The sequence below is a fragment of the Pseudochaenichthys georgianus genome, chromosome 12 (genome assembly GCF_902827115.2).
Source record: "Pseudochaenichthys georgianus chromosome 12, fPseGeo1.2, whole genome shotgun sequence".
Taxonomy (NCBI): domain Eukaryota; kingdom Metazoa; phylum Chordata; class Actinopteri; order Perciformes; family Channichthyidae; genus Pseudochaenichthys; species Pseudochaenichthys georgianus.
This window is the reverse complement of record NC_047514.1, coordinates 11,151,032-11,165,488: the sequence shown is the minus strand read 5'-3', so window position 1 is coordinate 11,165,488 and position 14,457 is coordinate 11,151,032. Positions and strand designations below refer to the sequence as shown.

General features: G+C 40.7%; 1 protein-coding gene across 1 annotated transcript in view; it reads left to right on the top strand.

Annotated features, from left to right (window-relative positions):
• The first annotated feature begins 2,296 nt into the window (after positions 1-2,296).
• trabd2a (TraB domain containing 2A) overlaps positions 2,297-14,457 on the top strand; it is a 76,769-nt gene continuing 64,608 nt past the window's right edge. The window contains exons 1-2 of the mRNA XM_034096307.1: positions 2,297-2,868; positions 4,159-4,719. Of these exons, the coding sequence (XP_033952198.1) occupies positions 2,764-2,868; positions 4,159-4,719 (666 nt within the window). The 5' untranslated portion in view covers positions 2,297-2,763. The remainder of the gene's footprint in view (positions 2,869-4,158; positions 4,720-14,457) is intronic.

The window sequence follows — 14,457 nt, the reverse complement described above, 5'->3', positions numbered from 1 at the left end:
GAAGAAATTGAGATTGAGAGAGACACTAGGCCTATTTTACATCATGAAGTCATCAGATCAGATTCTCTGCTTTGTTTTATCCCCTGTTTGTGATTAGTCTTTGTGCCCTCCATCCTCACTTTCACCTTTCTAACCTACTCTTTTTTCCCTTGTGTTCCAAGTGCCTCAGAATGACATTACTGAACCCAGTGCAATGTAGACAAAGTGCAGAGTAGTTGTGCCTTTAAAGTTGGACATATCAGAGAAGACTGAGTTAAGCACAGCTGGGTAAAATAATGTGTGTCCGCTAGGGGGAGCTATGATGGGCCCTATTCAAGTCATGGGTCTCAAATAGACTACACCTGAACAGAAACATTGGAGAATTTTCATTAGCATTATGCATAATATACTCCTGTGTTGTATGTATCTTATTCCTCGTTGATATTTTCTTCCAATGTTAAAATAGGTAAATGTGGTACATCCCTTATCAGAGGTCTAATAATGAATAATTCCACAGCTGTGAGATCGTCTATAAATGCATATTTCTGTCTTGCCAGCCACCAAACCTCATCATAGTCTCTCCAGCCTGTTCTTTGTCTGCAGAATGAAGCCCCGGGGTCGTTCTTTGCGTCAACAAAACGTGTTGTATTTACCCAGACGTCTGACAACACCAACAGCTGCCCCCGTGTGAACCAGGAGTTTGACGGTGCAGAGCGTAGAACCAGAGCGCATAGATCTGCCTCCTGCTACACACCAGCAGCAAAGTGTGTGAGTAGCCTACAATCTGAATGTTTGCTGTCTGTTAAAAATAAGCTTCATCAAAAATTAAGCAAGCTTTCTGCTACAATGTGCACGAGATTAAGTTATTTCCTTATATTTTGAATTTTCAGCAGTGGTTTAACAAGTTGTAGGTAGAAATGAGTGTATTTAATAATAATAATAATAATAATAATAATAACAACTTTAATTTATATAGCGCCTTTCATCAACCCAAGGTCGCTTAACAAAGAAACATTTAAGGACAAGACATAGAACAGGGAGCAGAAATGGAAGTGTTATATTGCTGAAGGGGGGGCGGAGAGTGAGTTCATGTTGGAAGGCTTTGTTGAACAGATGAGTTTTCAGGGTTGATTTGAAGATGTTCAGAGAAGGGGAGGGAGTTCCAGAGGGTGGGGGGCAGCGACACTGAAGGCACGGTCCCCGAAGGTGCGGAGGCGGGAATGGCGAGCAGGCCGGAGTCTGAGCATTTAACGGTGCGGGAAAGAATGTATGGGTGGAGGAGATCTGTGAGGTACTGAGGGGAGAGGGCATGTCTTTATTCTTTATTTTGTCATGTACCAGTTCACGGCTATGTAGCTACTTATAACACAACAAGTGATAATGAAATAGGCGTTGGGACAATAATAACATGATCATACTTTAACAGGATCCTTTTAGATGTTTTTAATCCATTTATTTTTGTTGTTTTTACATTTGTATTACGACCTATACTTTTTTCAATGTTTTATTTTTACGTTTATGTATGCACCAAAAACGGTTTCTGTTTCTGATTTTCCTCATGGAGCCTATATCAATAGTGCTAGTATTTTTTATAATTCTGACTGTCACCAAAGGCAGCCTACATGCTTCCTTATAAATGTAGATTTGTTTAACCGATGCAAGAGTGGCCCTGTCCCGCATGAAGTCTGCTGGGCTCCATTAAAGGTGGAGTTCTGTGGTCTGTCTGTGCTGTGATGTAACGCAGAGTAAAGCGCTGTTATTGTGAGTTTTCTCATGTTAATGCCTCCAGTTTGTCAGGCATTAACACTAATCTATCCCCGGGATCTCCACTGGCACCCTTGATTGCCCGTAGGCCTCCCATTGGGTGACATCAAGAGACTTCAGTCTGCAACTGAAGATACAATACTGAGAATTAAAACTAGGGATACAAATAAGGCAACTAGTGAGTGTATTGATACAATATGTATTTTAGTTATTGTGAATGCTAAAGGTCTGCACACCTTGTTTATTGACATGAATACAATCAATGCAGGAGACTTTACGCGTCGCAGGCGGGGTTATGTTTAATCAGATTAATCCTGTGTGTGTGCATGTGCGTGTGTGTGTGTGTGTGTGTGAGGGAGAGAGAGAGTGGGCGACAAAGATGGAGGGAGGGGTATATGCAGTCAACAGGGGGTAGGTAGAGTGAAGTCGCCCGACAGAGATGCTCACGCACGCGTAAGAGAGGGGGAGAGAGTGCTTGGCAGGCAGGCAGACAGAGCACTGAGCAGAGAAGTTTGGGTTTTTAAAAGTGCTGCCCGGCGGTGTAGTCAGTTTAGCATCATGCAGGCTCATCTTCACCAACTAAACAACTAAAAACAAACCCTACATCTCTATTTTGGTTCCAGGTGACACGTGCGCGGACCTGTTGGCTGGACAACTTTTGGATAAGTTAGCGCAAACTTTGCAAAACACAGGAGGAAGTGGAAGAGAATGAGGCGTGGAGAGCGCAGTGTTACCGGCAGTGAGCGAGGGTGACCCTGCGTAAACTCCCGATGACCACCTCTCTATCGCTCTCTCTCAAACACACGTGAAACAGCAGCAGCGCGTGCATGTCCAGCGCCCAGGCCAGCATGACTCTGTCCGGCGGTCTGTCGGATACTTGTCAGCTTGTTTTACGCGACCGCATGGAACCGGAGCTGTGGGTGTAGAAGGAGACTTCTTCCAATGCTTTCTGGGGAATAGTTGGTGCAACACGTTGTGAAGCGAACACAAGCCACAGTGCACACTTTGGAGAGAGCTACGATGCGGGGCACTCTGGGCGCATTCATTCAGTCCTGTGTGATACTGCTGGTCCGGGCAGACCAGTGGAGGCTGAAGGACTCCGCCAACTGCGAGCTGAACAAGAAAGTAAGTGATTATGAAGCGAAAATAAATGAGTAATTGCACTGTTTAGGTGTTGCAAAAGTAGCTTTATTTAATTTTATTTTCTCGAACTCTCAGAAATGCTACGCTATCTTGTATTTTACAGTGTTAAGTGTCAGTTAAGGAGTCCACTGCAACTTTTCTTTTTAATATTTGTCATGATTTATACATCAGGGACACAATATTTGGTGCAACAATACAAGGTTGAGTTGCACATTTTATAGTTGACTTAAAATTACTTCTGTGTTTTAAGTGCATACTGGACTAATCAGTCTTGTCAATTTAACCTCTGATGTGTTTTTAACTGTAACTAGTTGCCTAATGATGGATTACTATTTATATCGTATTACTTCAAATAATCCATTAAAGTTATACAAAAAGTTGGCAAAACGGTTTAAAATGCCTATCACAAGTCCCAAAAGTGTCTGCAAATTAGAAGTTTTGAACTGTTGAAAAACTAAAGAAATTCAAATGATATGGATATCAATATTATTAGTAATTGATTATCTGTGTATCTATCCAGCTCTCATTTTGGGTATTGGCTTTTAGTAACAGGCAGTTAGTTTGTTACACAATCTAGATGTGTGTATTTAGGAGAATGTCAGCCATTTGAGACCTACTTTGTCCTTTTGCATTGTGTTTTACAACTGATTCAGAACCTCCCCTTATTGATTTACCTTTCAGTCTCAGTCAGTCGTGTCCTTTAAACTCACCCGGAGCATTTCAGGTCAGATCCGGCAGAAACAGGAAGGTAAAACACGCTGGCCTAACAGTCTGACAATCACTGACATGTGTATTGTTATTTTGGCACTTGGGTCCTAAGTGGCCTGTTAATAAGTCATTATCAGTCTGTTAGCAGTCAGTCTAATAAACAGCCTCTCGCAGACAAAGTGGTAGATTTGCTGGTTGGTGTGAGACCGGCCCAGTGTTTGTTCATGTAAAAATAAATGACAACACTTTAAGTAAGATATGCTGTCTCTTTTCTGCCTGTTTCCTGATGTATCTCTCTTCACATGCCCATCAATTGGTTCTGACTTACTAATATTTAGGGCTGGAATGTAAAAACAAATTGGTTAACCAACCACAGCAAATTAATTGGTTCCAGCTTCTTAAATCTGAGCATTTCCTGCTTTTAGTGTATTAAACCACTGTAGATGGAACTTTTCTAGTTTAACAACTGATGGTTTATATCTACGAAACCATAATCAGAAAAATAATCAACAGATTGTTCGATTGTGACAATAATGATTTGTTACTTCTTCCCTTTCCTCCTAGCAAACTGACCTAAACTCCTTCCTGTGGACGATCAAACGGGACCCTCCTTCATATTTCTACGGTACAATCCATGTTCCCTACACACGCGTTTGGGACTTCATTCCTGAAAACTCCAAGCAGGCCTTCCAGGAGAGCAACATCGTCTACTTTGAGCTGGACCTGACGGACCCTTACACAATCTCAGCCCTGACCAGCTGTCAGCTGCTGCCTCAGGGCGAGAACCTGCAGGATGTCCTGCCCAGAGACATCTATCGGAGACTCAAGAGACACCTTGAGTATGTCAAACTCATGATGCCTTCATGGATGACCCCAGATCAGAGAGGGAAGGGACTCTATGCGGACTACCTCTTCAACGCCATCGCTGGGAACTGGGAGAGGAAGCGGCCCGTTTGGGTGATGCTGATGGTCAATTCGTTAACAGAGGCAGATATTAAGACACGAGGGGTGCCCGTGCTGGACTTGTACCTGGCCCAGGAGGCGGAGCGGATGATGAAAAGGACGGGGGCAGTCGAGAAGGTGGAGGAACAGTGCCATCCACTCAATGGGCTCAACTTCTCCCAGGTGAGTTCAAAGCCCTACTAGTTGGCGCTGTTTTACAATTTTTTCCATTTCAGCAGTGTCTGGAATCATCTCTCTGTTTCTGTGTGATCTTACATTTGTGCTGATCTAATTGGGGGAAATATGTTATACAATTATTTTGAAACATATTCCTATTGCCACAGGGAATTCAACATATTGGAAGAAAGATCCCTTTGCACTCTTTGACCACCAATTGACAATACTGATTCTGGGCAGATTCTTCATGCAATTTGTTTGTGGACATAAAACCACCACACGAATGCTTATTTGACAAATGACAAAGACTGTATATACTTATTTTTCACTCAAGTCTGTGGTGTATTCTTTTAGAGAGTTGGACTATAAATCCCCTTTGTGGCACCCCACACAATCTTTCTTTTGTTGTCATAAAAACGTACCTGTGTTCTGCCTGAGTTGCCCAATATTCTTGGCAGTCTCAAAAAAAAGAAATAGATTTAAAAAAAGGTGTTCTGTATTTATAAAGATGTTTGTGCCCTTTAATTTCTTAGCAGGTAAAAGATACTTCAAACGCAAAAGTACTGCTTTGAATGCATTATGGTGTTGTCATATAACCTTAGGCTATAATTAAAATGAGCACAAGCCTGAAAAGGATTTTGGTGTATCCGCATCCATAATCAAGCTTTTATGTGTAGCTGCCGCTACGTTTGCTTAGACATATCTGATTAATCACTTCCACATGCAGATCTTGAGAGAATTTTACATTTGGGAAAAAAGCGCTTTTATATTGAGTTGGTTCTCAGTATTGACTTAGTATGGTAAGCTGAATCGGTAGAGGTGGAGAAAACAGCTGGATAGCTAGCCACAACCATTCCTCAGTACATCTTATGTGTGTGACGCAGCTGGTGGATTTACCTTTCACACATTTTAGGTCTGTTTCAATAAACAAAATGTCAAATCTTCTCCGCTGAAGAGGCTTCGCATCTCATTAAATACACCAGTACTAAGTTGCGTAATACAAATGACAAAGACCAGTTGTATACATTCAGATTCATTTTGTTTTAATGTTTACAACAGATGCCTTTTCCCATAGCTTAGTTGAGTGGATGAAGGTGTGGTGTTATAATCAGCTGTAAAAACATTCAGCCGTGCTCCGCCACGTTCTTTGTTATTAAAGAAAAATGGATCCTAATGACTCAAGTCTGAAATCGACAGAAAAAAAGGAACCTTGTTCCCCACAGCAGCGCACTTAAGTCCCCTTGTCTGCCTGTCTGTCTGTGCCCCTCGGTGACCCTTTGAGTATTACAAACATCTCTCAAAGGCATCAGTCACTATGAAATCATGTTGCATATTATTGAGGAATTTCTGCTAATGCTGGTCAGGAGCTAAGGGGATTACACTTGACCATTTAGCCTAGCACCCAGATGCTTTAGGTGTTGTTATTCTAAAGCAGGGCTGGTGGGCCTTTCAGACTATAAGTCTCTGCTCAAACCACCCAGCAGCACTGTTATAAGCATTCTCTTGAGTCTAAGAGGAAGAATGAGGCAATATTTTAAGTCTTGATAAACACATGGAGTATTTGTAAGAGTTTAGCATCGCAAAGAGAAATATGTTATTCTCCGGCTGAGATGAGATGATTTAGCTTGTGTTGTTAACTGCTAAAGAAGCATTCTCATTGGCTAAACGGGGAAGTTATGTAAGATACTCTTACACTTGTCTAATCTTTGTCAGATCAGATGCAACACTTCCTTGTGTTATTTGAAATCACTATAAGTGTTCTTGATGAGACGTCCGTGGTCTCCAGATATACTACAGCAGTTGGTTGACCTTTTTCTGTGGCTGTGTACATAATGACTGTTCTCTCTTAGAGGCAAAGGCAGGTGATGTTGCTATACAAGTGTCTTACTTTGACATTTAAAACCAGGGTTTGCATCAAGTTCCTCTTGTTGTTTTATTTTAAAGCTAGAATGATGCTAATGGGAGTCCCAGCATAAGTACCTATCGCATAGGTTGTAATTTGTAGTCAAGAGTCAAATTCCACCCATTGATATATTCCTCTTTGACTTCACTTCGGTGGACTACACATGACACATGCAATAATTACATCCTGGTAACTTAACATTTTTAGTTGTCGGTTTACTAAATAGGAGACTACTCTCATGCAATCGCCGTGTTTATGTTATATATTTATGGTGTGTTTCGCAGTAAACGGTTACTACTATTTCATTATGCAATACTTTGTTGTGAAATGACAAATAAATCAGCCATGTAACTTCTCATTGACTGTGACATACAGAAAACTATTTTAGTCCAAAGATTTGCGGCAGACATGTTTGTTTTTCTTCCACTACATCAAAATTGTCTTCACTATCAACAATTTCCATCGGAAACTTGTTGGAGGAAACACAACTAGATCATAGTTCCTGAGGTCCCATTGTGAAACCACCAAAGCCCCAAGTTTGTAGTTTTAAGAAGGTATACATCAGCCATGTTGTACCCACAGTGCCTTTGCCCATAGGTACAGTCATAAGTGGATGTAGTAATTGGAATGTCACCCATTGGCATTTGGACGATGATTTTGAAGCCTCCAGTTTGGCATTTCCTCTGTCCCCAACTTTGTTTTTGGCTGTGAAATCAATTGAGAAGTCAGTTTTTCAGAATGCATTTGGACTTCTTTTTGCAACAAGTGGAGTTTCCCCATTGGCTATTTGAAAGAATCAAAGTTGGATGCAGCGTCTTCACTTTTTTGTTTGTGTTTGTATGTTGGCTTCACTTGTCAGACCTGGAGTTTGCTACAGCATAACAACTAACCTAATCCTAAAGGATATGGCAGACCATCATGAATTATTTTCATAATTGATGTATTGGTTTCTATTGGAAGACATTCATAAACTCCCTTTTCCGTTCAAACATTGGAACTTGTTATTATGGATATCACAGAAAGAAAGTGGGTGGCCAAAATTGGGTTTGTCAACACGGCTATAAAGAGAGAAAAACCTCCCATCATCACAGCTTTCATTGAATTAGTTCCACAAAGCCTCCACAGGGCTCAACAATGAATTGTAGTGTCCCAGAAACAAACCCTACCCTGACACTGCACCAGCAGAGCACATAGCTTGGCACTCCATAATTTTCACACTCGGTTTCAATCCAATCAACAGCAGCTTGATGAACGCCTGGCTTGAAGCAGCCCGCTTGATATTTCAGTAAACATTTACTTTCGCAGTTTTTCAGTGTCGTTGAAAAGGGCAATGCCATTTAAATCCCCCGACTTAACTAGAGTGAAAGATGTCCAGATAGTGTGATGAGTGAGATACACTCTTGGTGAAACATATCGCCGCCTCAGACGCCATTCTTGGTTGAAAAACTGTTAAATGAGGCTACAACTGGAGAACCAGTTTGTTTTCACTGGCCATTTTTCATCTGGCATGAAAAAGACTTGAGAGAAAAGGGGAAGGCAAATGGAAAATATAGTATTTTATGTATAGAAGTAGTAAACATTTCTATATTCAGGCCTCTGTTGAAGTTTGTGTGCATGCTGATTGGATGAACGTTTGTCTGACTGGTTGTTTTTTCTCAATTTGGGGAATCATGGTTGCTTTTCTGGAGTCATGGAAACAAAAGTGTACTATGATGTTTAAGGTGGGATTCGTTTTTTTTTTTTAACATTGTGAGTCGCTGCTCTGATTAATTACTACAAAGCCAACACTACTTGATGATCAATCAATCACCTGCTGAGCTGAATCAGGCAGATCTTGAAATCACATATTATCAATGTGGCTGTTTGAAAACAATCTCCCAGCTCTTGCTTTAACATTTGTACATTTTTATTTTCCTTTCCCCTGTACACAATCCATCTTCGCCATAGCAACATATTGCCAAGTATGTTTTGTTTGCCATCCTGACATTCTGTTGGACTGTTGTTCAGGTTGTGCTGTGATTTCCAAAAGGTATTGTCTGTCTACCATCTGCCTGATTCCATATGAACGCAGCATTAGACTTATAGGATATAAAATAGCTCAAAGCATGAAAAATTAGGTGGTTTTTATCTCGTTTTACAAGTGATGTGTCCATTTTTGCCTACCATTATGAATTAAGCCCATTGAGCTCATTATTTTCAAACCACAATGAATTATACTTTCTATACTCCGATCCCTAATCTGGCTAAGCATGACTGCTCTTATTCTTGCACGGTGCCCCTCGTCTTTTGAAGAGCGGGCTCAGCCTTGCCCATTACACTAAGTGAGCTTGTTGAGGACAACAATGGCCGTATGAAGGCCGGCTTTCTCTGTCACTGTTGTTGGAAACCCGCGGGACATTCCACACCTCAGTGGAGCAGACCTGCTAATGAAAGTGTTGTTTCTTTCCTCCCATCACTGGAAGTAATGGTGCATGGAGAGGTGATGAATGCAGGTCTCAGTGTATGTCTATGAGAACAGGGTAGGAATGTTTGAAGCCCATTTGGTTCATTCATGACGAGGAGGGATTGAAGCAGGGAGAGCCGAGATGCAGACTGAGATCAGTAGAGGAGCCATTAAGGGAGGAAGGCGTGACTCCGTCTGCATTAAAGGTACCATGACGTTACCTCTGTTTGACAACCTTGTAACTTCAGTTGAGGTGTTTTCTTTTTGCTTCAAATGACGGGCTACAGGACTCTCGATCTGTCAGTCTTCATGAGACAAGCTCTGATATAATCCAAACAAAACCAACTTCTATAACCTGATTTTAACCCAATTATGTTATTACTGTCAGTTTGTAATTCAACATTTCCATAACCAATTTTAGAACACATGCTCCTCCTTAAATGTGACTTTAACAAACATATCAGCCCCGTATAAAACCTACATCTTATATTGCTATTTTCCTACATTTGGGGAAAACATTTTTTTTCCCCTTGGTCAAGCCATATTTTCTGTTCACAATTATGGCATAGAAACACTAAGCTCTCTTGGCTAGAACATTGAATATATAACAGTAGGTTATGTTTTGGAATCAGTAGATTTGTGGGAAAATGTACCAAGAAACCACAACTCATTGGACAGGACAGACGCTGTCACGAAGTGTGAACATCCCAAAACTCCCACACAAGCTCGACATGTTGGACAGTACAATGACTGCCCTTATTTTCCAGCACCACATGGGCAATCCTGTGGTCAAGCTGCCACTGATATCCAGAGTTTGCTCTCGGAGGAAAATCCTTCTCATCTCCTCCTGTAATGAGATTAGACGGCAAAATGAGAATGATGATGAAAATAATGATTTGTAGTTGTAAAAATCATTTGGAAATCCATTCCTGATTCAAAACCTGATTCTCGATGATGTAAATGGAAAGTGGCACAAACGTTTTTCAAGGAAATGTATCCACAAAATATTTAACTTTCATCATTCCAAGCTAATTCAACAAGTATAATTATGAAATAAGAAAGGCGCCCCTACACCTGTCACTTGAACCTCAACTACAAGACAACTCTAGCACGTGCACATGGTATTTAGTCTATACAAATTATAACTTTATTATATACATTTTTTAAACATTTACAAAAATGTAAGCATGTGTGTATGCATATGTGCTTTCAATTAGAAGAAGGCACTTGTAGCTGGTAATTCTAAAAGGTATAACTCAACATTTTGGGAAGTTTTGTCATGTCTATAGGCTACTGCAAATGTAAAGCTATAGCAAGCAGCTGCTACGCTAAGCTAAGAGCAAAGACCAGAAACAGATAGGAAGAGCTAGCTTGGCCTTGCCCAAAGGTAACTGAGCAACTTCCTATAGTCTTTCCAATAACCCTTGTTAAAGCCACATGTTGTCGTTTTCATACTTTGGTTAAAAAAATCAAGTTACAAAGGTGAGCTCTTCAGCTCTGTTGGTTTTGCTAAGCTAACTCCCACCGAGCTTAAGCTTCATATTTACCTTACAGTAAGACTGGTAGGAATTTACTGTTCTTATTGTTGGCAAGGAAGCTAATTTACTGTATGTTTGTGTATGAGTGGGGGAGAGAATACATGCTGGCGTGATGAAAGTATTACGCAGCAATATCATGGTAACAAATCTGATTAAATCTAATTTGCCCAACTGGAAAGAACCATATGTTTCAATGATCACCGGAGCAGAATGGCCTGCAGTGATGAAATGTATACATGTGCTCACATAAGTAGACGCAGCCCAAAACATTTCAAGAACAGCAATACACCTTAACCTGTACTTAAACAAATTAAGCTCATTAGTGCATTTCAAGTAGGACTTTAATGCCCTGCCAGATGATTGTCTCACTAAAAGAATATTCATTTGTCATTTGGACCAATTCTGAACCATGTGGACATTTTTAAATAGCAAATGAAACAAATTATGTCATCACATGATACGTTAATAGTAAACAGGCAATGCAATTTCTCAAAAGCAGAAAAATCAGATGTTTGAATAGTAAAATAGATTAAAGTGCAAATAAGTTATGACACAATTAATCAGTCTTCCTTAAAGGAATGGTCCACTCATTAGATAATTAATCAAAACTTCAGTATTTAGTGAAACATTATGTTTAAACCATACCCTGAAGAAATCAGCGATATTCCCCGGTAAATAATGATTGTATAGCTCTTTTTTATCAAAACCTTTATATTCCGTCTGGCCGCCGCCATTCTTGCCATTTTCAGTAGTCACGTGATGGTCGTGACGTCATCCATGCGTTCACTTTGTCAACACACGGAAACATGGTGGAGTATTTGAGTTCGGACTCGTCAGCAGAGGAACACGTTTTGACCAATGTGAAGAGATTGGATGGGGGAATTCAGCCATACATATCAGTATGACAATACGACACCCTCTGTCCTTAGACCCTCACATCGTACAAGGAAAAACCACCGAAGAAAACCCACAGTTTAAAGGGAACATGGGAGAAACCTCAGGGAGAGCAACAGAGGAGGGATCCCTCTCCCAGGACGGACAGACGTGCAATAGATGCCGTGTGTAAATTGAAAAGATAATACATTTGCAACATAGGTAGTCCAAATGTTTGGAAATGCATGTGTGTATAATGGGAAGATGATATAAGATACTATATGTATGCATGTAGTACCACCCTTGCTAGCGATTCCCTCTCTAGTTTAGCATACTCAGCTTCGTTGTCCCTGGCCATAGAATCACGATTTTATGGGGCCGGAAAAAACTGGGGGGAAATACACACTAGCCGGTACTACGCTATATGGAAAGGCCACCAAAAACTGTCCTGGCCTGGACGCTAAAGGACGTTAAAACGGGGCTAGCCGCTGCAATGGAAATGCGCTATAACATACCTTATTCTTACTCCGAGCACTACTTCTGCTCCTCCGTCGCTTCACACTTGCAGAGGGCGATTTCTCAACTGGCCGAACTGGTGTCCTGGTCGGTGATGAAAGACCGATGGTACTGCATCTCCATTGAGTAATGGTTGTTCCATAAATCCCATGTTATGTTTGATCATACTCTCAGAGTAGTCGTCCGGAAATTTGAAATGTTCGCTGCATACATGAGCCTGTGAATCTTTCGGTTCGGGCCGGCCACATTTCGCTAGCCACTGCCTCCGAATGTACTTCTTACGCTTACCTTTTGGCAACAGATGGAACCGAGCATTCCATGGATTGTTCCTATCAGAATTGTGGCAATATTTCGCGATACAGTGAGGCATATTTGAAGAGAGAAACTACAGTAAATAACATGGAGATCAACGTGTCTTCGAAAACCAAACGCATGGTTTACGTCACGTCCGGAAAATGGCGGCGCCCACAGTGTTGATGTTATTTCGGTATATAATCAGTTTAAAATCACTGATAATGTCATCGGATTAAAAAAAAAAGACTGCAGAGACTGGTCTGTTTTATCGGATGATAATTATTTAAAAATGAGTGTCATGAGCATACCATTCCTTTAAGGAAAAATACACCTGCTAAAAAGCCTACTTTTTGCAGTAAAGCTGCAAATTGAACTGAGTCATATTATAGCAAAGTATTTCTTTCAAAGTTGTTTATGTTTTCTTTGTCCTCAAATAGTTTGCAATTTCTACTTCACTCAGCTTTGATCAAAGGGAATAATTTCTCTGTCTTTAGTTGCAATGTGGTGTTTGTCCACTGTTTATTTGTTCATATGATTGCTTGCATCCCTTTATTATTGTTTTGTCTGTGTGTGTATGAATGTTTGTGTGCACATGTGCCTCTCTGCAAGAGTTCAGGTTTGTGTATGAATGAGCATTTGTATCCATGTGTGTACACTTCTATGGTTGAATTTCCAACATGTTCTCACAGCTTCCAGGCGTCGCTGGTTTCATGTGGCACTGAGGTGCTTGATTTCTTCCCCACTGTTGACCAAACAGATCCATATTAGATGTCTGGCATCTCCTCAGACATTATCTGTCCATCTGTCTGGATACACGACACCGGAGACAAGGATGCTGCGCTTCTCTCACCTCAAAAACCCCTTTTTTCCAAAAGTCTTATTGACAGGAATTGAAGCTTAAAGTCCATCAACAAATAATCCCAAAGAAAAGCAAATGAACAAATAGCTTGGAGTTTATCTGTGTGATTTGTTTAAGATGTTTAAAGAAATGAATTGTGTTGATTATAAGAACATTTCAACCAGCCTTACTTTGTTTTCTATGAGATGGTATGATCGATTCCACTTAAAACGTTTCCAATGATAATAAGATAGTCCCCGTCGCTGCTGCTGCTGCCATATCAAGGTAGAATAATTTCACAAATTAGATTTTCCATGTCTTTGCAAGTCAACCCATTGGCATCGTCTTGTTTTTCGAGTACATTTGATTGAGTGGAGATCGGATGCAGCTGGATGGTGCCAACTCCATGCCAAGAAAAAGAGCTTAGATCCTTGAAAGAATATACAGTAATACACTCCAGTGGAGGAGAGGCGGACTTCTGGAGACTGCTGCGGGCTTTCCTGGTTGTGTAATGCAAGCTTCTGCAGCTTAAATAGGGATTTAATAGCTTGTCTCTCTAATTTAACAACGAGTCATGAAAACTTGTGTAGTCGCCGACGACCCTCGTAGCACCATCGCTGCTCTCCCGCCACGCTTAGTTCGTTACTTGAAAGGCCTTCTGAAATGACCTCAAAACCTGATTTTGTGGCCTTTACAGGCAGGCAGGACATAATACACTTTGATTATAATGTGTTAGTAGGCCAATTGGATCCAAGGTAACAGTCAAGTTGAACATAGCTCCTTACAACTAATTTATCAACAATTCATGTCTAATTGAATGTATAATAACTCAAACAAAATAAGAAAAACAGAACTCTGTGTTATTTCAGATGACATTACGGATATCTCTGCCCCTGCTTTGTTCTTGCAGACAGTTTTCCATTTGCTGTTCCAACATCTGATTGTACAACCTCGCAGACGGCAAGCAGACCACAGAGAAACACTGCAACACATTTCTGATTATGTTATCCCGCAGTGTGCCTCCACCTTAATTTAAGTAAGAAAAGCTCTTAACACTCACTAACAGCAGCCTTCCCATATTTAAAGCTATGTAAGTTATACGTAAGAGCAATTAGAGTCTTTACGATGCTAATTTGTATTTGTTTGGTGCCCATCATTCCTTCTATTGTTGTGTAAGTTAAGATTGTTGCAGGCCTGAATGTGGCCAACGGCCCCGGGTCATTGTTATTACAAAGCTATGACTAATCTGCACTGAATTAGCATGTGACTGATAAACATTTAAGACATGCTCTTTTTGGGGAGTAACAATTTTAATTCCTTTTCATAACAAAAGAATACC